Raw genomic sequence first — 27298 nt, forward strand, 5'->3', positions numbered from 1 at the left:
CATGTAGGTCCTGGGAAGTGTTTGAGGAGGCGAGGCCGAGGAGGGCCATTGCAGGCCGGCAGTACATTTCTTACACCCAGAGGAACGCACTTTCTCCACAATGTGAAATGTACCTTTCCGGGACCTCGTCCGCTCCAACACTGCTAGAACTGGTGGAAGGTGCACGTCCAACTCTCGGACTAGTTCTCTCCAACAATGGCAATCGGGTCTCATGTACATCATAGGCCCCAATGTTCATTCTAAGTGAGCCTACCGCCTGACTCAGTGATCACTCTGGCCGTCCAGTGTTGGCCCAGGGCAACATTGCCGCGGCCACAGTGACAGCAGTAATGAGCCGGTTGGTCACCCCCCCCATCATTTTAGGGGTTCTTACAGTCTTATTTCAGCTGGGTGGTAGGCCTGAATACTGAACCCTATGCAGTCCATCTGGCTTCCCTCAAGAAACAAATGGCCATCAATTGCCTATCCCACCAATATTGCTCCAAGTTTGTACATTACTCCACAGAACCGAATAACATTACCTCCTTTAGCAATCTGTCCCAAATGTTCACCCCCACTGTTAAATATGTAAAACTAAAAACTTGAGCGCAAATTTCCTCTTCAAACCGGTGCGAAAGTCAATGTAATGGAAAACTGGGTTTTGGGGTGGGGGGCGGATGTACAATGGTCGACTGAACTGCTACCGCCCGTTTTAAGCCACCGCTGATATAGACAGTACATATGGGGGCAGAAATTCATCTCAGGCCGAGCGCTAAACGGCTGAGATGATATCGGCCCGCTGTTATAGGCCCCGCTTGACATTCAGTTATACTGAAGGGAGCATTACTCTCAGACATATCTGTTGCCAAAGAGTACGTGTTCATGATAAAGATACTGTTTCATTTGGCAGGAATATTATGAACATTACCTCTAAATGATGTTCCATTAAAATCAGATGTCATTGAAATACTGGAATTTGCTGCCTGATATAAATGATGGAGTAAGTGGTGCCAGACCCAATTCCGCCGGTGAGGCCTCTCAGCAGCCGAGCAATCTCCTGTCGGTTACAATTCACGGGCAGTAAATGCCGCCTGTTGGTCTGCGGGACTCTTTCCATCAGTTGGGTGTGAAACCCGCGAACTGAGCAGGGTCTTGTCAAGTTTACTCCTGTCTTATGTCCCAGGCAGAATCATACTTTCCTGCCAAGTTTAGGAATCAGAAAAGGAGAAAGTGTAGGGAACTAACAGGGTAGGGAATTGAGGAAAATCAAGACGGCTTAACTAAATTGCAGATTAATGAAGTTGGTTGTGGGTATTGAAGTCCGCAATTTACTGAACAACACTCAATGATGAATTCGTTATTAAACAGTGTCAATTATTCATATTTTATTCACACTATTTCATACTGTACGTTCACAGAAAGAATCAATATAAATATGAAGGAACAATTTCATTGCTGCATCTATAGGCGTTTGCTGCAATTTTAATCGTCAGGAAGATGGTTATCGGCATCACAGATAAAATAAAATACAACGGGAACAGGTGGAGTTGCAATGGTTTAACACTGGCCTGTCACCTCGGGGACCTGGGTTTAATCAGCCCAGCCTAATGGGGTGAAATTCTCTGACGTGTGCTGGCTGCACGCGTTCTATGTGGAATGAGTCCATCAGGTTCCTCCTGGATTCGCGAATACAGCAGAAAGTTGAAGCCAATTCATCGGCAATTCCACTCAAAGAGGTGACCTGATGGCTGGACTTGGAAATGGGAACCTGCTACACTGGTGCTGCCAGGACACCCTCCTGTGAGGGGGTCTATTTGTAATGCGGGGCTTTCCTCTGCACAAACCTGACCTGGGAGTGATTCGGGCTGACAATGGGTGCGTGAAATGAGAAGGAATCCAGTCCCGAGCACCAGTAGCCCTCACCTTGATTACGAAGAAGAAAACATGAAAACTGTAACGAACACATTCTTTTCCAATATGGGTTTAACAGTCACTTTCAAGGGATGAAACAAAATGCAAAGCTTGTATTTATTAAAAACTAAAATAGACATACAATAAAAGAAACTCTGTGCTTTAATGTTTAGCAAAGTGAAGCCCAGTTTAGGTTTATTCTGTTTATTGTTCTGGTGTGACGTCGATGCCGACGGCACCAATTATTACTGCACCACAAACAACAAGTGTGAATGATTAAGTCCCAGAAGGATCTGCACCAGTTAATTTAGATCTTTCAGAAATTATATTCTAAAAATGATCAACGTGACATTCGAGCTGTTTTTATTGTGATGTTTGCAATACCATTGGGATGGAAAGTATTGCCTAATCACTATTGAACGAAGGGCATATTCTTATGCTTATTCAAATAGCTGTAACTAATGTCAATTACTGTGTGATGTAATTATCTCAGCAGACTTCTCTCAGATACATATGAGGACTTCATTGAAGATATCTCATCTGTGAGTCGTTAACACCAACAAGCTACGCTTCAGCAACAACAACTTGCAATTATATAGCATCTTTGGCATAGTAAAATGTCCTAGGGCACTTCACAGGGGCGTTATCAATCAAAATTTGACACCGAGCCACATGGGGAGATATTGGGGCAGATGACCGGGAGTTTGGTCGAAGAGGTAGGTTTGGAGGAGCGTCTTAAGGGAAGAAAGAGAGGTGGAGAGGCGGAGAGGTTTGGGGAGGGAATCCAGAGCTTGGGGCATTGGCAGCTGAGGGCATAGCCGCCAATGGTGGAATGATTAAAAACTGGGATGCGCAGGAGGCCAGAGTTGGAGGAGCGCAGATATCTCGGTGGGGTTCTAGGATTGGAGGAGATTGCAGAGATGGGGAGGGGCGGGGCCATGGAGGGATTTGAAAACGGGGATGAGAGGTTTAGAATCGAGACATTGCTTAACTGGGATCCAATGTAGGTCAGCGAGCACAGGCGTGATGGGTGAATGCGAGTGGTGCGAGTTAGGATACAGGCAGCTGAGTTTTGGATGAGCTCAAGTTTATGGAGGGTAAAACGTGAGTTGGAGTGGTCAAATCTGGAGGTAACAAAGGCATGGATGACGATTTCAGTGGCAGATGAGCTGAGGCAGAGGCGGAGTCGGGTGATGTTACGGAGGTGGAAATGGGTAGTCTTAGTGATGGCGCGGATATGTGGTCGGAAGCTCATCTCGGGGTCAAATATGGCACCAAGGTTGCAAAAAGTCTGGTTCAGCCTCAGACAATTGCCAGGGAGAGGGATGTAGTCGATGTCTGGGGAACGGAGTTGGTGGCAGGGACTGAAGACATTGGGGGTGAAATACGATAAAGCTCAAAAATGGACGCAGGGATGGCGATGCACGAAATGCCCATGCCCGTTGAAAGGAGTTCAGGCAGCATGTAAAGTTCGTGCTGCCTGCTACTTTACATGATTGCAATGCACAGCCCACGCTGAACGCGCTGCTGACACGCTGTGTGCTCAGCAAGGGCCGAAGTTCGCAGTGTTCGAGCGAGGCTAGTTTTAGTTAAAGCTAGCCTGCGCCTCCTAAAGGTGATGAAAAATGTTAAAAGTGTTTCAGCAGAAACCCAAATGGCTTAACAGGCCAACGAATGGGCACCCAGGGTCTCAGACCCAGCATTCAAGGCCATTGTGCAGGGGGTGAACACTCAGAGAGGTCCTCTACCCAGAGGGGGCCAGGAGGTCCTCCAGACAGAAGGATGCGAGACTAGATCACCGAAGCAGTCACTGCCAGCAGTGTCATCCTTAGGGCGTGGCTCCAGTGCCCAAAGAAGTTTCATACCTCAGACGAGTGATCAAAGTCAGTGAATGCATCTTCAAAAGCTGTCTCCTACCAACTGCACCACTAGCCTCACACACTGCTCAATGCACGACCCCCAATCACTCACCTACCAACAATCTCTACCAAACACGAGGCACATCTCACATTCCTAGCTTCACCTCACCTCCTTGATGGAATTGGTGCAGGCCATTCTTGGCAGGGGCATAGCTGAACCCGTAGCCAGCAGCAGGGCCGAACGAATACAAGATTCCGGTATCCTCATACATTATCTTCTTTTTCACATCCCACTTCCCCCTCATCCCACAATCTTTTATGATTTACAAGCTGCACATGGTGTAAGCATGCACCTCTTGCTTTCCACCCCCCCCCCCCCCGCTCCCCTCACGACAACCCTACCCTTGTGCCTTCCTCATTGCAGACACCCAAGAAATCCAGCCTGGCTAGCCAGTGGTTGAGCAAGAAGAGGGAGAGGAGAGTGAAAAAGAAGAAGAAACACTGTCACTCAATTTCACACTTCCCAGCCATCAGCTCCTCGAGTTTGTCCTGTAAGACTATCTGCAGTCTCCCACTCTGGAAGTCAGCAGCCTTCCACCAGCCATGCTGCAGCCACTGGGGTAGCACTGCGTAGGAGCACTAAGATAGGCAAAGGCACATGCAAGGCAGTCACTAAGGTAATGCACAAGGGTGATTAGTTGATTTTTTGATGTAATATTGGATGCATATATCGATAAAGTTAGATTGGAAAGTTTGCTTTGTGATGGCTATTATTTCGGCATTGTGGCCAAGAGGACACTGTGACGGTCAGTAACAGAGGGAAGGATTCGATCCCTCATATAGGAGCTGTCTGAGATGCCTCCTCCTCTTCTGCTTCCTCCTCTTCCGCTTCCTCCTCTTCCACTACCTCCTCTTCCACTAGCTCCTCTTCCGCTACCTTCTCCTCCCTCTGTGGGCTGCTTGTTCCCTTTGCTGCCTTTGCTCCGTTTCCATGTTATGCTGCAGCCCAAGGAGGACTGGGAGCAAGTGGTGGCCTTCCTTTAAGAGCCAAAGCCTTGGAAACATCCAGCAGCACTCCCTGCATGCTTTAACAACTTTTTAAATGACTTACACCAAGCCACTACTCAAATAAACCGTACAGGAACCAGTACAAAAACAAAAATCAAAACTTACCTGAAAGTTGTATGTGTCCCTTTAAGTAGCACTGGTGGGAGATCCGTCATGCAGCTGAATGCACATTCAGCTGTGTGTGCTTTGGAGAGGGAAGTACATTCAAGTGGCGATGTCCAAAATAGCAGGTTGTGCGTCAAATCAGCATTGCACGCTGATTGATGTCACGATCTGCCTCATTACCATTTTTCTAGTGAGTGCAGGTAATGGCCGCGATGCCGACCTGCCCAAAATGGCGGGCCACGCCAGAAGTGGGCGGAAGTGAGGCGGCCGCTGTTTTTTTGATGAAACTGGCCTTAACAGCTAGCACTAAGGTGCAGAATTTCATGGCCAATGTCTTTGGTCGTCCCAATATTTAGTTGGAGGAAATTTCTACTCATCCAGTACTGGATGTCAGACAAACAAATTTAGAGACATAGGAGGGGTCGAAAGAGGTGGTGGTGAGGTAAAGCTGGGTGTCATCAGCATACATGTGGAAACTGACGCTGTGTTTTCGGATGATGTTGCTGAGGGGCAGCATGTAGATGAGAAATAGGAGGGGGCCAAGAATATTCCCTTGGGGAACACCGGAGGTAACGGTGTGCAAGTGGAATGAGAAGCCATTGCAGGTGTTAAATCCCAAAACAACCTGTTCTCTGTTCAATATAAAAATGGAGTCAATTCGTAGCTTATACTTTTCACTCATATTGATCATGGTCAATGGAGGCCAGCTGGTTTACCAATTATTTTCCATATTAAGTGGATAGAGCTGGGTCTAATTCATTGGGCTGGATTTTCAATGGGCAGTGGAGGCGTGATTGGAGGTGTGTGGGGGGTGAAAATCGCGAAAACTGGCGGGCGGAACCTCCCTGCCTGGTTCCTGACTCCGAGCAACTTTAACTCAGTCGTGTCTAATGGTCCCGGCTCCGTCCCACCTCCAGCAGGTGGGATAGGTTGTTAAGGCCCTTAACAAGCACTAAATAGCCTCTATAATCCTATTTTGAAAGGCCCTTGTGAATTTAACTCTTTTCCCACGTGAAACACGCCTGGTAGGAAACACGATGGCGAAACCTGGCGGGAGCACTGTTGGATTGCTGACTATCAGCTGCAGGTCAACCATAAAGAGGAGATTTGATCAGCCATCATTTGCAGGTGGCAGGACTTTGTTGTCTCAGGTTTGGGGCAACTTGCAGAAGGCTTAACCACACCTGTGGAAGTTTGGAGCCTGACACCCAACTCCAGTTTGACCTCCTGGGAAACCCCTCTCACCACCTTCACTGAGCACTTCCTCAACTGAGGCAAATACCAGAAGCATGGGAGCCATTTATTTCCTTCCCTTCTGGGCATTAGATGAGCTCAAGCACCAGCCGTGGCACCAGCAGAACCAGGAACAACAGCAGCACCAACAGCAGCAGCAGCAACAGGAGCGCCACGCTGCTGCTCACCCACCTGAAGCTGCACAAGCCAGAAGCGGCCAGCGCTTGCAGTATTTCCAGCATTTTCTGTTGTTATTTCGGATTTCCAGCATCTGCAGTATTTTGCTATCGTACTAGCGCTTGGAAGCAAGTCGGCGCAGGGGATACCCCCCAAACAGGGTCTACAGACACAGGGTCAGCTACCTCAGCATGTCTGAGCACCAGTGCCAAAGGCGGCTCCGACTTTCGTAAGAGGTCGTGACTGACATCTGCGCAATGCTGCAACAATACCTGCAGCCCAGAGGACCAGATGGACACCCCTTACCAGTGGGCGTCAAAGTCACCACCGCACTCAACTTTTTTGCCTCCGGCTCATTCCAGGGATCAGCAGCAGACATCAGCGACATCTCCCAGGTGGCTGCACACATTTGCATCATGCAGGTAACCGATGCCTTCTTTGCCATCGCGCACAATCACATCAATTTCACCAAGGATTGAGCAAGTGTCACGGCGCGAGCGGTTGGATTAGCTAATCTGGCAGGCTTTCCAAGGGTGCAGGGCGTCGTTGACTGCACACATGTGGCCCTTATGGAACCCCATCGCAATCCAGGTATTTTTGTCAACCGCAAGGGCTTCCACTCCCTCAACGTTCAGCTGGTGTGTGACAACAAGAAGGAAATTTTGCATGTTTGTGCCAAGTACCCTGGCAGTTGCCATGACTCCTTCATACTGCACCAGTCTAGTGTGCCTCCGCTATTCAGTCCACCAGACCAACTTAACGGATGGCTAATTGGAGACAAGGGCTATCCCCTGAGGACGTGGCTAATGATGCCGTTGAGGAGCCCATCCAACGAAGCTGAGGAGAGCTACAACTCCAGCCACATGTCCACCAGAGTCATAATCGAGCAAACCATCAGTTTGGTGAAGATGCACTTCAGATGCCTGGATAGATCCGGTGGAGCCCTGCAGTACTCAGCAGCCAGGGTCTCCAGAATCGTTGTGGTTTGCTGTGCACTTCATAACATGGCACAGGGTCGTGGCTTGCAGATTCCTGAGGACCAAGTGGCCCCTCACATACCCTCCTCAGATGAGGAGGAGGAGGAGGAGGAGGAGTGCAAAAACGCACATCCTGCAGAGGCCCATCAACCAGCGGCAGCATTACGCAAGAACATTGCTGCACGGGATGCAAGGAATGCACTCATCTTGGCCAGATCTGCCTAGCCTAGCCGATCAATCACTTTTGCCTCGCAGCTTCTTGCCTGAGCATCGACAATGGCCAAGACCCTGCTGATTCCTAGCTATTTGACCAGCATACTGACAGTTGTAAGTAATCCTAAGCCCTCAATGTGAAAGTCCCATTTGCAAAATGACACACACCACAACTGCAACAGTTGCCATCAGAATTTTTATGTATAAGAACCAACTGATGGCATTTTTACAATAAACACAACATTTCACCCAAATGACTACACTTGTGACTATTTGTGCAGAATTTTTCTCTTACACATGCTCCTACGTGGTGCCTCCCCTGTGGCTTCAGCAGATGTGGCGGCCCCTTGCTCACTTTGCTGCTGCTCCTGTCTCGACACCTTTGGCAGGCGTTTTCTGGGGTTGCGAGCCTGTGAGGGCTCATCAACAGTCTGCTGCTCCTACGGCTGTGCAGGGGTTGAGACGCCTATCTCACTTGGTTGTGGATTCCGGTGGGGCTCTGACCGAGGGCTCTGCAGTGGCATGGAAGTGTGAGTGCTTGGAGAGGAGCCCCCACTTCCTTGATATCTGCCACCAACTTTCCTCTCATGGGTCAGGTCCCCCTCAGCACCTGCAAGTGGCTGGAGAGCACCTTGCTGCACATCAGGGGGGCCATGGGGACCCGTATCTGCAATGGCAGTCCTACTCAGAAGGACTTCCATGAAGGTCTGGTTTCTCAGTTCAATAGATGACCATCGCTCTTCCAGAAATGTTATTCTATTATGAACACTCACCATGTTTTCAGCACTCTGGCAACTTATCTCCTCCATGGCTGAAGCCATCCTCTCGTCTACTGTTGCCATCCGTTCGAGGGAGGTTGCCATCCTTTTGGGGGCAAGGTATTGACTTGGATAGAGAACTGGTTTGCAGACAGAAAGCAAAGAGTTGGAATAAACGGCTCTTTTTCCGAGTGGCAGGCAGTGACCAGTGGGGTACCACAGGGATCGGTCCTTGGACCTCAGCTATTCACAATATATATTAATGATCTGGACGAGGGAACTAGATGTAATATCTCCACGTTTGCAGATGACACAAAGCTGGGTTGGCATGTGTGCTGTGAGGAGGATGCTGAGAAACTCCAGTATGATTTGGACAGGTTGGGTGATTGGGCGGAAGCATGGCAGATGCAATATAACGTGGATAAATGCGAGGTTATCCACTGTGGTGTCAAAAACAGGAAGGCAGATTATTATCTGAATGGCAATAGATTGGGAGACGGGGACGTGCAACGAGACCTGGGCGTCCTTGTGCACCAGTCACTGAAAGTAAGCATGCAGGTGCAGCAGGTGGTTAAGAAGGCAAATGGTATGTTGGCCTTCATAGCGAGAGGGTTTGAGTACAGGAACAAGGATGTCTTGCTGCAGTTGTACAGGGCCTTGGTGAGACCACATCTTGAGTATTGTGTGCAGTTTTGGTCACCTTATCTGAGGAAGGATGTTCTTGTCATGGAAGGAGTGCAGCGAAGATTCACCAGGTTGATACCTGGGATGGCAGAAATGACGTATGAGGAGAGATTGGGTCGATTGGGCTTGTACTCGCAGGAGTTTAGAAGAATGAGAGGGGATCTCATCGAAACTTATGAAATTCTAACAGGACTAGACAGACTAGGGCCTAGAAATTCAGTTGTATGCGCCAGCCGTTAGCGCCAGAAAAGGGTATATTTCCGGCGCTAGCCACTTAGCGCCCGGGTGCCGCCAGATCTGCGCCTACGCTGAAATTCAGTTGGGATTTAGCGCCGGCGCAAAGTGTTAGCGCCCGCTCAGCTGCGCGCGCATCTTATGACGTCATTTGGGTGTGCAACGCCGTTTGTGCGCCCCAAACCAGAAATTCAGTGGCGCCCACCCAATGTGGGCGTGGCGCTGTTAACAACTGTGAAGTGGAACTCAACAGAGGCCCTGTGGGATTCGGGCAGCGCTAATTAAAGGGCACATCCACTCACCCATAAAGGCCAGCCATTTCGCTGCAATGACTTTACTGCTTTGGATTTCTGGACAGAGAGCAAGGCACAGAGATTTCTGATTTCGGACAACATAGGAGAGGTATTTTTGGCTTCTAGCCAGTGCTTTGACATTTGCATCCTTGTGATTTGGCTGTTTGGAACTTTATAATGGGGGCTGTATGGGGTGCCAACCCTCAGTTGCAGCATTTTGTGCGAAGGGCTCGCAGACGCTGTGACAGAGGGCCAGCCATGCCTAGATGCAGAGGGGCCATCAGGCGTCGCCAACGTAGGCCTTACCCAGTCAGGCAATACCGGCAGCAGGTCTCCTATCTCACCATGACTGCGGCGCATTGTGTGAAGAGGCTGCGCTTCAGGAGGGAGGTGGTTGCAGAGATCTGCCAGCTGCGTCACGCAGATTTGCGGCCACAGCTCATGTGCAGGACATCTCTCTCGGTGGAAGTGAAGGTCACGGTGGCTCTCAGCTTTTATGCAAGCGGCTCGTTCCAAGCCGCTGCTGCGGACATAGCGAACATCTCCCAGTTCGCCACGCATCGCTGCATCCGGCAGGTCACCGATGCACTTTACGTGAGGAGACACCAATTCATCTCCTTCCCCATGACCCAACACAAGCAGGAGCAGCGTGCAGTCGGACTTGACAGGATCGCGGGCTTCCCCATGGTGCAGGGCGCCATTGACTGCACGCATGTGGCTATGCGGACACCTATCCACAATGCCGAGCATTACCGCAACCGCAAGGGCTACCATTCCCTAAATGTGCAGCTGGTGTGTGACCACAGGCAGTGCATCCTAGCTGTCAATGCCCGCTTCCCAGGAAGCAGCCACGATGCATTTATCCAGCGCCAGACTACTGTGGCTGACATGTTCGAGGCACAGCCTCCACCAAGGGGATGGCTTATCGGGGACAAGGGCTACCCTTTGTGTACATGGCTCATGACCCCGCTCCACGCACCCACGACCCCAGCGGAGGTGGCATACAACGAAAGCCATCAAGCCACAAGGAACCTAATAGAGCAAACGATAGGCGTCCTCAAGCAACGGTTCCGCTGCCTGGATCATTCCGGAGGAGCTCTTCAGTATTCGCCGGATAGAGTCTCCCAGTTCGTCGTCGTGTGCTGCATGCTCCACAACCTGGCAATCCGCAGGACTCAGGCACTGCCACCTGACATTGCCCCACCACCTCAAGAGGATGAGCTGGAGGACCATGAGGAGGAGGAGGAGGAGGAGCAGCCTAGGAGGGAGCGACAAGGTCCAAGAGCCGTCCGCCGGTGGCTTATTGTTCGACACTTCTAGGCCCCCTGTCAGGGAATGGCCTGGGCCAATGAACGCAGCTGAAGGCAGCCGCTCCGCAAGCCCTCAGCCGCTTAACCCAACAACCAGTTGAAACATGGCACCTGCACATGGTGAAAAAATAAAAATCTTCATTTCACAAACTCAGGGCCCTTCCCACATGGAGCAGCAAAACAGAGAAGACCTCCAAAAAACAGTCGAAAACTTCTATCACTCCCAAAACCTGGGGAGGACTAACAAAACTTCCACATGCAAATGGCCTTCCTCACCGGCCTTACAAAAAAATGCCCCCCCCAACACAAACACCCCCATAAAAACAAACAAGATAATGCCCCCCAGAACAGAAGCCCCCGCATGACCAAAACCCGTGCTCGCCACACTCTACTCGACGTGCCGAGAGGGCGAGTCCTCAGAGAGCGTTCTCTTGCCCCGGCCCGACCTGCAGCTGCGCCTCAAGCTGGGCCCTGAGGCTGGGGCAAGGCTGGGGGAAGGCTCATCAGGGCGACAATGCATCTCGCCAGATGCCCTTGGGGGTCGCCCTACACAAGGGCCGGCCTGGGAGGGGCCGGCTGGTGGCTGCTGCAGCTGTGGGTGGCCATCTTCAGTTCCTGCAGCAGCTCGTTGCACCCTGCCTGGGGGAGTGGCAGTGTCGCCTGCACCAATGGGGACAAGCTGGCTGATGGCAGGCGCGCGCTGCTCGCCAGAGACACTGGCACTCGGCCGGCCTGGCAGGGGAGCAAGCGCACCAATGTGTTGGCCGCCAGACCGCTGTGCTGCAGCAGGGTGGCGGCTCGCCTGGCAACGCCTCCGCGCCAGTGCGAGGGTGGCAGAAGTTAGTGCCCCAACTGCCCTGGCATGTGCCTGCAGCTGCTGTGCCAGTGTCTGCCCAGCACCTCTCATGTGGCGACTGGCGTGCTGCACTGCGGCGAGTTGCTGCACCCCCCTGTCGTGCGCTGCCACAAGTAGGTCCACCCCCCTGTCGTGCGCTGCCACAAGTAGGTCCACCCCCCTGGCGTGCGCTGCCGCGAATTGTTCCAGGCCCCTGGCCTGTGATTCGGCGAAAGCCACCACACTATGTGCCAGGCTCTCCGTGGCGCGAGGCATCTGCTCCACCACCTGCATAAACTCCACGTGGCGCTGCTCCGACGCCGCCGACATGTCGTGCAGGAGGCGCACCTCCTGGGCGACGTCCGACTCCGGACTGGAGGGCGGACTCGCCCTCTGGGCAGAAGGCTGGCGTGGCGCCGGACCCTTGCCGCGTTCAGCCACCCTACTGGGACCAGGTTCTCCCCTCCCCTCCACCACCTGCCCCCTCTGGGCAGAAGGGCGGCATGGTGCCGGACCCTTCCCGCGTGCGTCGACGCCACTGGTACCAGGTTCTGGCCTCCCCTCCACCGCCTCCCCCCTCTGGCCAGAAGGCTGCCCTGCTGCCGGGCCCTTGCCGCGTGTGTCCACGCCACTGGTACCAGGTTCTGGCCTCCCCTCCACCACCTCCCCCCGGCTCTCCTGCACGCCAGATGTCTCCCCTCCATTGCCATCTGCTGGCGCGGAGGAGGGTTCCCCGGAGGTGCCGCCTTCCTCCTGGTCCTCCACGTCCTCCTACTCTGAGGGCCTGGCTCTCTGTGCTTCAGGGAGCACCTCCTCCTCAGCAGCTGAAAGCAGGAAGGCACAAGTGTAGCTTTAGAGTGAGGACAGGCCGACAGCCAGGGAGGCCGCAGTGGTGCATTATGCGCATTTTGCAGTCAGTGGGGAAGGATGTACATCTGATGCGCGAGGGCAAGGAGAGAGGTGCACCCGGTCATGTCCTTACCAGTGGGTTCCAGTACAGGGTCCGCATCGCCGATCGCGACAGGGCCTGCCACCCGGGCACGCAGGAGTCGTGCCACCCTCTCCTCCAGATCAGTCAGCTCCTGGTAGTCGGGACGCCCTCCACCAGTCGCTACCTGGCTCCTGGCGTTCCTCACCAGCTTGGCCTGCAAGAGAAAGGAGGGCCTCTAAGTACAGTGTGGTGCCCTGCTGCTGTGTGTGAGGCCTCCCATGGTTGAATAGCTTGGACAGTGTGCTGCCCTGTTGCTGTGTGGGAGCCCTCCCATGGATGAATAGCTTGGACAGTGTGCTGCCCTGTTGCTGTGTGGGAGCCCTCCCATGGCTGAATAGCTTGGACAGTGTGATAAGTGCAGAAAGAGCTTTGATTAACATGCAAGTGCCATTGCAGCGGGAGGAGGGCTGGGCATTAGGCCTTTGATGTCCCTTTGGCCCTAATGGGAGGTGCACATGCAAGGATGAGGGGGACAGTGGAAAGGGTACTCACCTTCACCATCCGACTGAGGTCATTGAATTTCTTGCGGCACTGGTCCGCACTCCTGGGAACATCGCAGTTGGATGAGACCCTGCGGGCAATTCTGCTCCAGGCGTTCCTGAACTGGCTCCTGGGAGCCTTCCTGCCACTAGCCGGGCACACAATCCATCTTTTCTTGTGTACCCCATGGATGAGCACACTCAGCGCATGCTCAGAGATGCGCTGTGCTCTGTCACGGGCCCTCTCCATTCCTCCAGGCGCTGTTTTGGCACACCACCAGTGCTGAGGCCTAGTTGCAGCGCTACAGCATGCAGGGCGTGGCAGCAGTCAAAGTTGACCCTTCCCCCTTTAAGAGCTGGCCGGCGTCAGGGTGTCTGCTGACACTCAACACATGACCGCACCTGCGCTGCGCCCGGAATCGGCGATATCAAGCCGCATCGCCGGATTAGTGCCTGAACACAGCATTGCAGCGCCAGTTTCAGCGCTCAGCCAGAGTCTGGTCCAACTTCACTGAACTTCGGCGAATTGGCCTGCAGTTTCCGGCGGGCGCTAAATTTACCGAGCGCCCGACTTTAGCGCCCCAAAACTGTGCAAACTGAATTTCTAGGCCTAGCTGCTGGAAGGATGTTCCCGATGGTCGGGGAGTCCAGAACCAGGGGTCACAGTCTAAGGATAAGGGGTAAGCCATTTAGGACAGAGATGAGGAGGAATTTCTTCACCCAGAGAGTGGTGAACCTGTGGAATTCTCTATCAAAGAAGGCAGTAGAGGCCAATTCATTAAATATATTCAAGAAGGAGTTGGATATATTTCTTAAGGCTAAAGGGATCAAGGGATATGGAGAGAAGGCAGGAACAGGGTACTGAATTTGGATGATCAGCCATGATCTCATTGAATGGCAGAGTAGGCTCGAGGGGCCGAATGACCTACTCCTGCTCTCTATCTTCTATGCTTCTCATCGAAAATGGACGTCCAATACTTGCAGATAGAAGAAATTTACTACCCTATTCTCGCACTGCTTGGTAAGTTCCTGGTAAGTCACTATTCTCAATTACTGTTTATCTTTGCCAGTATTTAACTCTACTACTGCTCTTTCTTCCTATGTGATGATGGCATCTGATCATTCTGATCTATTCGCTGTATAGTTACTTTTAATGATATCAGATAGATGACAAACGTGCTTTCATGGTCCCACATATTTTTTTAATTAATCAGATCAGAGCAAGTAAGACTGATCTTTCAAAATCAGCATTCCTACCGATTTTATTCCCCTGCAATGTTGTGCTTAATAGTTCTCTTTTTGGCAGGTTGGAGGGAGACAACACTGGCGCCCGCCCACTGCACTGCCAACACTAACCCACTGAAGCTTCCTCCTGGAGTCCTCCCTCATTGGTGGTCAATGTTTAGTGTGGGAACGCAGCTCCATACTGGCTCCCCGCTATGGGAATCGAGCGACATTTAGTGTTGATGCAATTTTAAAAGTTTGAAGCTAATTAAAGAGCGACATTACTTTTGAAGCTGCAGGAATCACAACTGCCCGAGTGCCTTGAAGGGGCCGGAGGCTCAGGGCTGGGGGTCAACAGCAGGAAGGCGCTCAGATTCTCAGATGTATCTGTGGAGCTGTTGCTGCTTGAAGTCAGGATGAGAAGAGATTTGAAGGAATTTCTCCTCCCACTGGCGGGTCTGCGGTGTGGTGGCCCAACCGCCACTAGGGGGCATTTTAACTTTTGGCGATAGTGTAAAATGAGTGACATCGGATGGGCCACCCATTCTTCACCTCGCCCGATTTCCCTTTGCATTGACTTGGATTTTGTCTGCAGGAGGTTGTAGAAACATTCATTTGTGATGCCTCAGTGTAAGAGAGTCCAAACTGGCCTGTTCTATCTCCTCCTCATAACATGGGAATAGTGGGATTCCCATTGGGAAATGCATGTGCCCAGTTTAATATGTACATTCTGCAGAGCTGATTAAAAGGAGCACAAAAAGTCCAGACAGAACCTCCAGAGAACCAAACATTTAAAATCAACAGGCAGGAAAAGTAACAGCAAACCTCAGCTGTAGAAAACATAAGGACCTGCTCAATGTGGGGTGACCTCAGGGAACCAGTCTGCTAGTAATATCCCCCTTATATGGTGCTGGTGACAATGGGATCGTGTTTGGGGCAAATGTTGCGGACAGTGCGAGTCCTGTTGACTTTGGGTGATAATGTAAAATGAGTGATATCGAATTGTCCGCTAATTATAGGTCCTACCCGATTTTCCCTTCCATCGACTTCAACAGATAGGGAAATCGGGCCTGGTGTATAATGGGCGGTGAATCCCATATCGCTCATTTTACATTGTGGCCCAAAGTTAAAGTTACGCCACAATTGCAGGGGTTTCCACCCCTGCTTTAGTAGAAGCGGGACCATCACTGCTTCATTCTACTGAGTATTTACCCCAAAATGACGCTAATTAAGAATAAAATCCAGCCTCCTGTGGGTAAGTTTAACTTAGGCATCAACGAAACGAAGAAACAGGAGGAGTGTATAACGGGCGGCCCATCCGATATCGTTCCTTTGGCACTGGCGCTGAAGTTCAAAAACGACCCATTGTGTCGAGACCGACTGTGAGAAGTCCATCGTGTACAGATAATGCCGAGCTCGCAGTTTGTATTATTTTCAGGGTAGATGAGAAAAAACAGTTTGCCGATGACTCCCCAGTAGGCCGAATCTGCTCCTATCTTCTATGTTGTTTTAACCAGTGTGGATCATTACACTGCAGCAAACTCGGAAGGTGTATATCTGTGTAATGTGCTCCCTGTACACCGCCGATGCAGCACCAGCAATCCGTGTCCCATCACTAGTTCTTTTAACAATCACTCCAGTTTTTTAGATTTGGCAGCAAGCATTGCAAGTGAACTAACTGTTGAAAATTGATTAAAGTGATTATACAGGTCATATCTGAATACCTTCCTTTCTACTAATTACAATGTACATATTTTATGGAGAATAAATCTGATACGTTACAGGGATTCCATTGCCGAGGTGAGGAGCGGGATGACTGGGGCAATGTGTAGATGCCCTACAATCCAGTTTGAAATATTTTGATAGCACATTATAGTGTCAGCTGTGGCTCAGTGGACAGCACACTCGCCTCGGAGTCAGAAGGTTGTGTGTTCAAAGTAACAATTCTGGTACTTGAGCACATAAATCTACGCTGACGCTCTTGTTCAGTGCTGAGGGAGTGCTTCAACTGTCGGAGGTGCTGTCTTTCAGATTAAATGTTAAACCGAGGCCCGTCTGCTCTCTCAGGGGGACGCAAAAGATCCCATGGCACTATTTCGAAGAGGAGCAGGGGAGTTATCCCCGGTGTCCTGGCCAATATTTATCTCTCAATCAACACAACAAAATAACAGATGATATGGTCATTATCACATTGCTGTCTGTGGGAGCTTGCTGTGCGCAAATTGGCTGCTGCGTTTCCCACATTACAACAGTGACTACACTTCAAAAGTTCTTCATTGACAGTAAAGCGCTTTGAGACGTCGGGTGGTCGTGAAAGGCGCTATATAAATGCAAGTATTTCTTTCTTGTTTCTTTCATTAGGTCATAGCTCTGTATCACTGAGAAACTTAGCTCTGGTTGGTCATTATAGGGGTGTAACACTAGGTTACCACCCAGCTCGCTGTTTGAATGTATTTGCTTAAAATACAGGATTGAATATTAAGTGGTGATTAAGATTATCACACGATTCCACGTCCAAAGCAAAATAAAGAAAGTTATTTGCGGCATAGGCACAAAACGTCTCAATGTCTGGTTTACAGTATCAGTGATGTAATATATAAATAAGCCATCGAATCTGTACGTTTCGTGCAATAACCTATGTGTGTTCACTGATTTATGTCTAAAGTTGTCTGCAGTTATATGCCAAAGGATTGAATCTAGAAGTTACCCAATTTCACAAGTTATAGTTTTCCTTTGAGGTAACTCAGGCAATAAATGATGTGACGTGGATGGATATATAGTTATGTGTGCTCATGATTTCCACTTTAACGTGGCACAGACAGTGGATGATTTGAGTGAATTATAACTCAGCATAAATTATCACACGACTTTGTTGTTCGAATTTCTATTGATTACCATAATCCTGATTTCTTGCAGCCCCCACCCCCCAATGCTGGTAAAAGATGGCCATACACCTGCTTTTAAGAGTTTCATGGGCATTCGCTGTGCAAGAGTTGGGCAAATAGCCAACTCCCTGCCAACAAATGTGCATTTCCTGCACATAATTCTTGACAGATCACAAGTTCAGGGTTTTCGCGCATGCGCGGCCCATGTGTAAACTTGGAACTTGCGAGGCACTAACGGCCACGTACACACCACGTACGCAGTCATGGGCGAGAAAACATCCAGGCTATTGGCCCAGAAATTCGGGTCGGGGGCTTCCCGCGGGTGCAAGCCCCCGACCTGCACTTACCTTGCACGTGGGCTGTTGAGCTGTGGGCCCGCGTGGAATTCCGATCCGGGGCCTGGTCCAGCTGCCGGCGCGCAGTGCTTGCGTATCCCAGGGGCGCAGTTAGTTCGATGCGGCCCCTGGGATCACGTGGGCCATGGGCAGCCAATCGGAGCAGGGAATGCTCCATTCATAAGTCTGACAGGAAGTGTTGTCAAACTTAGAAATACTACGGGCCCTTTCTTCTTACAAAACATCACTAAATCTTTAAAAAATGTGATTTAAAAAAAAAATTATTTGAAGAAACTATAAATTAAATGAAATAACTTTTAAACAATAATTTAAATTTTTGAAAAAAATAATTTTATTTTCTAACGGGGCTAAAAATAAGCTTACCTTGCTTTAAAGTATTTAAAAATAATAAACCTGTGGAAAAAATGTTTTAATTTTAATTAATTCACCACTTACCTTGTAAAAAGCAGGTCTTATGCCTGCTTTTTACATTCCTAAATTCTGGAGACTTACCCTCCCCGGAAAACCTGTAAAAAAAAACGTAAGTTCGATGCGCACGCGCAGCCTTTCCTGCGCACGCGTTCAACTTCTGAAACCTTTCAGAGGAACGGAAGTGCATGCAGGAAACCGGCACTTCCATCGGGCCTACGGGTGAGTACCCCGTGCGTACTCACCCGTGGAGACCCGAATTTCTGGGCCAATATTATATTGGCCTCGCTCCCTTCAGTTACAGAGGGAGAAGTGGCCTCGGGACTTGCTCCGGACCACTGTGTTGGCGATGCTGCTGGTGAAATGTGAGTGTGTGGACAGGATCGGGCTCGGCTGTGTTTCCAGTAATTGAACAGTGTTTCCACAGTCACTGTTTCTGCTCACAAGTGGATACTGTTTACCTGAGGCCAATGTCGGAGCCAAGCCTTCGAGATAAGGTTAGAAAATTGAAAATGAAATCAAGTTTGTGCTAATTAGGAATGTATCAATATTGACAAAACTTATTTTTAAAATCCCTGGCGTGCCTTTATTCCACACAGCTGTTATGTAATGTCTAAAGTGCCAGCTTGTGCAATTGTAGATGAGATTTGACAATGTTCTTTCAATGTTAAGCAAGTTAGTAATCTTTTAATAAAGTGACTGAAACATAAGTCAGGGGTGAAATGTTTATGCCAATACAGTTGCATCAGTAATAAAACAATTGATTCACGATGATTATTCCAGCGCCTTTTTGGATCCAATGCAAGTCTCGCGTATGAAACTCTCAGGTTCTGATTAAACAACATTGTAATCTAGGGAGTGAAACACAAATCTTAGAAAATCCAGAGTTGACAGTGCAGAGCACAATACAGAGAATGCAGTGACATGTTCATTAACTTTTCATGGTTCTTCCCCTTACATGTAACTCAGTGGCAGTTAATTTAGCACACAGGAGCAGCCGGCCTAAAGGGCTGTCGATTCTCACTGCCTTCACCCGGAGTAAACGGAGTAAATGGCCTCCAAATGGGGCCGGTAGCCTTATCCTCCCGTTAACGTTGTGAAGGCTCCAATCAGTTCCACAGGCGATGGAATCAAAGAGACTTGCTTGTACTGCTGAGCTGCAGATTCAGTATCGCCCAATTTGAACTATGACCCACGACAAATTTATACCACCATGGGTGCCATTGTAATTGTTGGCGTTAATGTAAACAGGATATCAGATCGGGTATCTGTTCTACACCTCCCAAATTGTCCTTTCCGTGAAGTCAATGGAAAGGAAAGTTGGGAGAGATGTGTAATGGGCAGCTGATCCGATAACACCTGTTTTACATTCTCTCCAAATCTGGATATGACTCCCAATGACTCTCCACCCTGTCTTGCCCCTATGAAGGTGCCATGACCGCAGTAGACACGGGCAATATTTGCCCTAATGATGCAATCTGGGAACTCAAATCTGACGGAAGGTGTTTAACACCTGGGAGTTCTGGTCCGCTTTTAATCTTCTGATTATAGTTCCACCTTTTACCTTAATGCCACTCGGAAACCATTTACATCACAACCTTAGATTTGGTTTGAAGGAATATTCTGGAGGAGGCAGTCTGTCTCTACTTCACCTGGTAGTCAGGTGGGGTCCTGAGTCTAGATTTACACTTAAACATCCGGCGTTAATCCAAACCAGCCCTCAGGGATCCTAAGGCTGCAGTGTGAATGTGGCCTATGGGAAGAGAAAGTAAACGCTCTAATGCGAAATCAGGAAGGTTATTAAACCTTTATCACTGGAAGCGGATTCCACAGCCTCACAACCCTCTGTGAAAAGAATCGTCTCCTACCCTCTGTTCTAAATCTCTAACATTTAACCTGGTATCTATAACCCCTCATGATTGATCCTCAACTAATGGAAACAGTCTGCTTCTATCTACCCTGAGCCATCATTTCATCATTTTAAACACTTCTATTATATCACCCGTAATATGCATTCTTCTAATAAAAATGCGCGTTTTCCAAGTCTTTCCTTCTATTTGTTTTTCCTTCTATCGGGCAGCATCCTAGTGAATCCACCTTGTAGCTTCCCGAAAGCTCAAGATCCCCCATATTGTGTGACATTCAATACTGCCCACAGTGCTCTAACTCGGGGCATTTTAAGGTTTTATAGAGGCTCATAGTTACTTCTTGGCTCTTATGTTCTGTACCTCTTGTGATTAAACCACGGATTCCATTAGTAAACTTTCCCTCTATAAAATCCCAGTTGGTCTTACACTAGTCAATAAATGAATCAATTTAATCCCACTCCAGAGACTTGAGCACAAAAACCTAGACTGACACTCCAGTGCAGTACTGAGGGAGTGCCGCACTGTCGGAGTGCCGTCTTTCAGATGAGACGTTAAATCGAGGCCCCATCTGCCTCTCAGGTGGATGTAAAAGATGCCATGACTCTATCTCGAAGAAGAGCAGGGGAGATCTCTCCGGTTTCCTGGCCATTAATTATCCCTCATTCAACATCATTAAAATCAGATTATCTGGTGATTATCACACGGCTCTTTGTGGCAGCTTGCTGTGCACAAATTGACTGCCGCATTTCCTACATTACAAAAGTGACTACACTTATAAAGAAAGTACTTCATTGGCTGTGAAGCGCTTTGGGACATCCTGAGGTCATGATAGGCGCGATATAAACGCAAGTTTTTCTTTCACTTTCTTTATAACAGATATTTAAAATTCAAATATAATCCTGGGGCAGGACAAAGGATTTTCTGCAAAGCCGCTGTGCCATACTTTTACAAACCGGAGTGTAACATTATTCCCTCTCCTTACCTTTCCGTTTTCTCCTCCACATATAGATTAAAACTATAACGATAGCCAGCGATACCAGTACACACACGACAATCAACCCCACATGCCTGTCCTTCTCCACTTTCCCATCTGAAAAATATGAGCAAGGGTTGTATGTGCGGATTGATGGTTTTATATATAATCAGTGGAAACGTATGGCCCTGCTCATGGTAAGTAGGATGATGCGCTGTTTTATATGGACAGTATCCCCACACCACATAATGCACAACGTATTATTTCACTGAGGTGGAACCAGGTTTCTTTAAAGCCACAAAGTTCACTTTTTGTGAATAAACACAGGTTCTGGTCAACGAGAGATGTTCAGGCTGTAAAGGTGACTGGGGGTTGGTGGGGGAAAAAGCAATGGCAAAGCTAGCTGTCCCCTCCCCTACAACGCCCCATTGATCGCTGGGTGAGGGCAGCCAGGTAGGAAAGTGGCAGAGGCCTGTGTCTGCGGGCCCGGTGAAAGTGGCAATGAGTGCTAAGTAATGGCAGTTGAATAGATGATGTCACAATGCCAGCTCCCAGGGCTGGGGATCGAGCTTCTGACCGTCTCCACGGCTCCGTGTGATGGGAGGTCCTTGGGTCAGCGCTCAAGGTTGCAGCTCATGAGAATTGTCAATAACTAAACGATATAGATAAACGTTTACATTTAATTCAGATAGTTAAATGTTTAGCTTCTTTTCCTTATCTATAGCAACATGGCTGCTGTCTCCAAACCCAGACTGCTCCACAGTGACACTCAGTGGTCAGAGTCTGTAACTGCACTCAGACACCTTTTCTTTAATGCTAATTCTCAGTGTACTGCAAGGGCAGCTGTCGTTTAACAATAGGCGGCACCCTATCATTTTCAATCTGTCACGTAATGTTATGTTATGTTGACAACACTCATCGCTGGTGCAGCAGCTTTGGAATCTTGACCGCCCTCAACGAACATGCAGACAGACAGACCTGATTATATGAAGCTGTGTATATTCAGTCAATAAAACATACCGTTAATGAACAATGGTCTAATTGAAGGGATTGTGTTAAACAACTGAGACCTGCACAGATTGGGCCACAACATCTGGAAATTACCCTCAGCAGAGGATCAGCGCAGTAACCGACCAGAAATACATTTCCAGATCATAAGGATCATCCGACCTGTTCCCCTGAGGGAGGCACCTTTCCAGGGAGAGACCTGAATGACCAGCACCGTTATCTATTAAACAATTTGTGGTAGATTTTCTCCGCGCCGCTCTGGTGTGAACCTGCCGCTGTCGATCAGCCACCTGTCACAGAAACTGCCCGCTTTTCATTCCCATTGAAGGCAACTCCGGTTTTACTCCCGGGCGGCAGGTTGGAAATCTACCCCGCTGTGTCTAAACCAATAGCAGGAGGTTCCCCTGGAGACATTTGCTGACCCTGTTAATCACCAACAGCAATTTATAGGCTTATTTCCTGGGGTTTCACCCCCCTCTAGCTGCCCGATTCTTGCTGCAGATTCTTGCTTTCTGGGCAAAGCCCACCGCCCCCACCTTCCCAACCTGCAGCTCCCAGTGCCCTTCGGCCGATCCCCGCCTCGGGAGCCCAGCCTCAGACTCACCCTTGCCGCCAGGCCGCATTATTTTATCAACCCTCCCCCCACTGCCCTACATTTTAATGACCTTTCCTCAAAACACTTCCCCTCTCCTCCTCTATTATCCCAAAGTGACCCGTCCCCTCATTCCCCACCAGAGCAAAGAGACAAGAGAAGCAAAACCACACTGAAGCTGAGAGGGAAATAGCTCAGCACAGAGCAAAGGTTCAAGCTCAGAAATCGAGCAGCTCCATCACCACAGTGAAAGGGAACAAGAATGAGAAATCAGAAACAAACAGTGAAGCAACAGCAAGTCGGGCAAATAAAGAGTCTGATGGCTGAGAGTGGGTGGTGAATGTAGATTATTCCATTTTCTAACCCAGATAGACTGTGAAAAGGGATTCATTTGTTATCTAACTCTGAGACTGTGCGGTGTGTGAGGGGTGTGGGTATAGAGTGGAGAAAGACAGCAAGAAGCAATGTGAAAGATATATAGAGGAAGCGAGTGTGTGATAAGCGCACAAGGGGGGGGGTGAAGAATATGGAAGAGTCAGAAGATAATAGAAATGGGCTAAAAGAGAGAGAAAGAATGAGGAACAGTCACAGTCAGTCTGAAGTACAGAGATAACAAAAGTGTGGTCTGATGTATAAAGTAACAGAGAGAAAGAGCAAGACAGAGAAAGGTGACGGACAAGAAAAGACAGTTACTGGGCGCGAAAGATTTCAATTTTCCTGTTCTTATCCATCAGCAACAGCACAGAAGACCCAATGGTAACAAATAAAAATCACCGAGAGACTGATTAGCCGGTTCATTTCTAGAGGAATAGAATAGAAAAGCAGGGTAGTAATGTGCAATTTTGTTCAGTCATTCATATCATTGATCGCTTTCTGCTCTCTATCTCTGTATGGGTGAGTGTTGCTATTATTGAGGGGTTGTTCAGTATCGCTGCTCATGTCCTTACCCCAGGAGACAATCTTCCCACCCGGCAAGCTGCTGTGCTCAATATAACAGGAGTATTGTTTCCCATCATACGGATCAAATTCAAGGGTTGTCGTCAGTTGATAGGTCCCATCTTCATTGGGCAATAGCCCAGTAGATTTGGTCTCGGGGGCATGTTCTCCATTCTTCAACCAGGTCACGCTGATGGACTGCGGGTAAAATCCAGTCACAATGCAGTGGAGAAACCAACGATCAGCAGCCCTGGCAATAACTGAGACCTCAGGGGAAACTACATGATAGAACGACAGTTATTTTCAACTTCAATAAAAGTCACACATTTCACAATAGAATGAATGAAGTCATTTTAACTTTTGCCACTAGTGTAAAACAGGTGATATCGGATCAGCCGCCTGGAAAAGGAGAATGGGGAGAGTGTATAATGGAAAATGATCCAATATCACCAGTTCTACACTGTCGCCAAACTTTAAAATGACCCCTAGGTAGTTCTGAACTTACCTTTTCTGGTTAGTGATGCGTTTCCAAGTGAATAGTATGTCCTCCATAAATCCACACAGTCCTTTTCTAACAAGCTCTTGAAATAAAGGTTCATCTTTGTTTCCTTATCCCATTTCACTTTGAAGGTCTGAGCTACTGGATCATGTACAGTCCAAACCAATTTGTCTTTATCAAAACTAAATGCGTATCTTCCATCAAAAGCCAACTTCAAAACCCCGACACTAGGATTGGCATAATTCAGCTCACAGCCAAACAGTCCTTGAATGTAGTGAGTACCTAGAACAGTAATTGAATCGATCAATAGCTACATAATTATCGCATCTATTCACAAAAAGTCTGAGAATTTCAGTTATTTTTTAGTCCCTTCACATCCAGTCACTCTTTTCATTACTAAGGGTAGAAATAGAGTTCAGTCTCTAAAACAAGCAGCATCGCACAGGGACATAGAATTCACAGCACAGAAAGAGAACAATTGGCTCCAAAGTTAAATGGTAGCTGTTTGCTTTAAACCCATTTCCCTGCCAATGCCCATTTCCTTCCATAATCCTCCTTTTCATATATTTATCGAGTTCCCTTTTAATTTTAATTGCAAAATACTGCGGATGCTGGAAATCTGAAATAACAACAGAAAATGCTGGAAATACTCAGCAGGCCAGGCAGCATCCGTAGAGAGAGATACAGAGTTAATGTTTCAGGTCTGGGACCCTTCATCAGAACTGGAAAAAGCTGGAGATGTAACAGATATTAAGCAGGTGCAGAGACAGGGGGAGGGGGGTTAGGAGGGGAGGAAGAAATAGAAAGAACATCCTGTACTTTTGTAAAAAGGCAGGAAAGATAAAATGATGCAAATGGGAATGGCAAAAATCATACTGCATGAAAAATGGGGGCAGGGATAATTACCTGAAATTGTTGAACTCAATGTTGAGTCCGGCAGGCTGCAAAGTGCCCAATCGAAAGATGAGGTGCTGTTCCTCGAGCTTACGTTGAGCTTCATTGGAACAATGCAATAGCCCGAGGACAGAGAGATCAGAGTGGGAGTGAAGCGGTGAATTAATGTCCGTACGGGTGACCCTGAGCTTCCGGTCGCCTGTCACTTTAATTCACCGCTTCACTCCCACTCTGATCTCTCTGTCCTCGGGCTATTGCATTGTTCCAATGAAGCTCAACGTAAGCTCGAGGAACAGCACCTCATCTTTCGATTGGGCACTTTGCAGCCTGCCGGACTCAACATTGAGTTCAACAATTTCAGGTAATTATCCCTGCCCCCATTTTTCATGCAGTATGATTTTTGCCATTCCCATTTGCAACATTTTATCTTTCCTGCCTCTTACAAAAGAACAGGATGTTCTTTCTATTTCTTCCTCCCCTCCTAACCACCGCCCCCCCCCCCGCCATCTCTGCACCTGCTTAATATCTGTTACATCTGCAGCTTTTTCCAGTTCCGATGAAGGGTCCCAGGCCTGAAACGTTAACTCTGTTTCTCTCTCCACGGATGCTGCCTGGCCTGCTGTGTATTTCCAGCATTTTCTGTTGTTATTTCCCTTTTAATTATGTTTTTGTAGCTGCCTCAGTAACATTACATATTCTAACTGCGAAAATCCTAATTTTTACCATTGTTCTTCTAGTGACTGTGTGCCCCTTATTAACAATTCACCAGCCAGGGGATCAATCACTCATTGTTCACCCTCTCAAATACCTACGTAACTGCGAAAACCTCTCACATCCACCACTAATAGAAACATAGAAGATAGGAGCAGGAGTAGGCCCTTTGAGCCTGCTCCGCCATTCAACGAGATCATGGCTGATCATCCAAACCCTGGCACCCGGTCCCTACATCGACAGCCATCCCACCCAAGCCCTATCCCCGTAACCCCACGTATTTAATCCCCCCTAACACTAAGGGCCAATTTTTATCATGGCCATTCAACCTAACCCGCACATCTTTGGACTGTGGGAGGAAACCGGAGCACCCGGAGAAAACCCACGCAAACACGGGGAGAATGTGCAAACTCCACACAGACAGTCACCCGAGGCCAGATTTGAACCCGGGTCCCTGGCGCTGTGAGGCAACAGTGCTAACCACTATGCCACCGTGCTATTTCTGTGAAAATACACCATTTCTTTCTTTTTAATTACAATCATTCGTTCTAGTGAAGCACTTTACCATGGTTTTAATATTCTTGCCATAATATTTGCTCAGAACTGCATGTAAAATTCGAACAGTGTCCTAACCAATGTTGTCTGTAAATCAACATCAAGTTCATGATATTACATACAATGCCCCTATAAATGGGCTCAGAGCGAGTCAGCAGCCCGGTTTACACTGCACCCATTTTTCTCTATTGACTTCAAAGATATAAAATGGGCTGCCAATTCACTATGGCCCCAATGGAAGGGAAGATTGGGCGGGATATGTAATGGGTGACGGATGCAATATTGCTCATTTTACACTCTCACAAAAAGTTAAATTACCCCTCACCTATGCAACGCCACAGCAAATTGAGTATAAAATTAAACAAAGTTAGATGTGTGTGCAATTCCTGTCCACAAAAGTATACTTCCTGTTGTCATATTTCTGTTACATTTGTGCTAACATTTCCCTTTATAAATTCCTGTGACCACCTTTATAATGGAAGCTGCCACCGCAAGCTGGTCATGCTGTAATTACACCCTCCCACCGGTGGTGGCACTGTCCGGCTTAGTTTTGCATTTCCCAGGGAAACTGCTGTGCTCCAACCAATTCTACTGCTCTGCTTCCCAAATTGAATAAATGTTGCTGTTTAACTATAAATCTATTAGAAGGCCTTTGTATTGCCTGTCCAGGCAGCCTTGCATGCTGTTGTCACATTTTATACCAATTTTGTCCATTATCAATTCCTATCAATTCTAAGTGCTCTAAGTGTGGTCTAACCAAGGTTTGATACAGGTTTAGCATAACTTCCCTACTTTTCAATTATATCCCTTTAGAAATAAATCCTAGTGCTCGGTTTGCATTTTTAATGGCCTTGCTAGCCTATGGCGCAACTTTTAATGATTTGTGTATTTGTACTCCGAGATCCCATTGTTCCTCTACCCCACCTAGACTCGCACCCACCAAGTGATGTGACCTCCCTATTCTTCCTACCAAAATGCAATCCCTCACAGTTATCTGTGTTGAACTTCATTTGCCAATTATTTGCCCATTCTGCAACTTTATTAATCTCCTCCAGTAATTCTTTGTAGTCCTCCTCAGTATTGACTATCCCTCCCCAATTTGGTATCATCCGCAAATTTAGAAATTGTTTGTTTGATTCCAAATTCTAAATTATTAATGTAAATTGTGAACAGCTGTGGTCCCAGCACTGATCCTTGTGGAACACAACTACCCACCTTCTGCCACCGTGAATAGCTACCCTTTACCTATACTCTCTGTTATAAATCTCATAATTCATCAAGAA

The 27298-nt window shown here is 48.3% G+C and overlaps 1 protein-coding gene across 1 annotated transcript in view; it reads right to left on the reverse strand.

The window, feature by feature from the left end:
• Nucleotides 1-1789: 1789 nt before the first annotated feature.
• Nucleotides 1790-27298, reverse strand: part of LOC147095672 (class I histocompatibility antigen, F10 alpha chain-like) — a 49137-nt gene continuing 23628 nt past the window's right edge. The window contains exons 3-6 of the mRNA XM_085973689.1: nucleotides 23862-24137; nucleotides 23368-23634; nucleotides 20830-20937; nucleotides 1790-1902 (exon numbers count right to left, since the gene is read on the reverse strand). Of these exons, the coding sequence (XP_085829815.1) occupies nucleotides 1790-1902; nucleotides 20830-20937; nucleotides 23368-23634; nucleotides 23862-24137 (764 nt within the window). The remainder of the gene's footprint in view (nucleotides 1903-20829; nucleotides 20938-23367; nucleotides 23635-23861; nucleotides 24138-27298) is intronic.

The sequence above is a fragment of the Somniosus microcephalus genome, unplaced genomic scaffold (assembly GCF_052327205.1).
Source record: "Somniosus microcephalus isolate GS21.2 unplaced genomic scaffold, FLI_Smic_1.0 unresolved_chr1, whole genome shotgun sequence".
Lineage (NCBI taxonomy): Eukaryota > Metazoa > Chordata > Chondrichthyes > Squaliformes > Somniosidae > Somniosus > Somniosus microcephalus.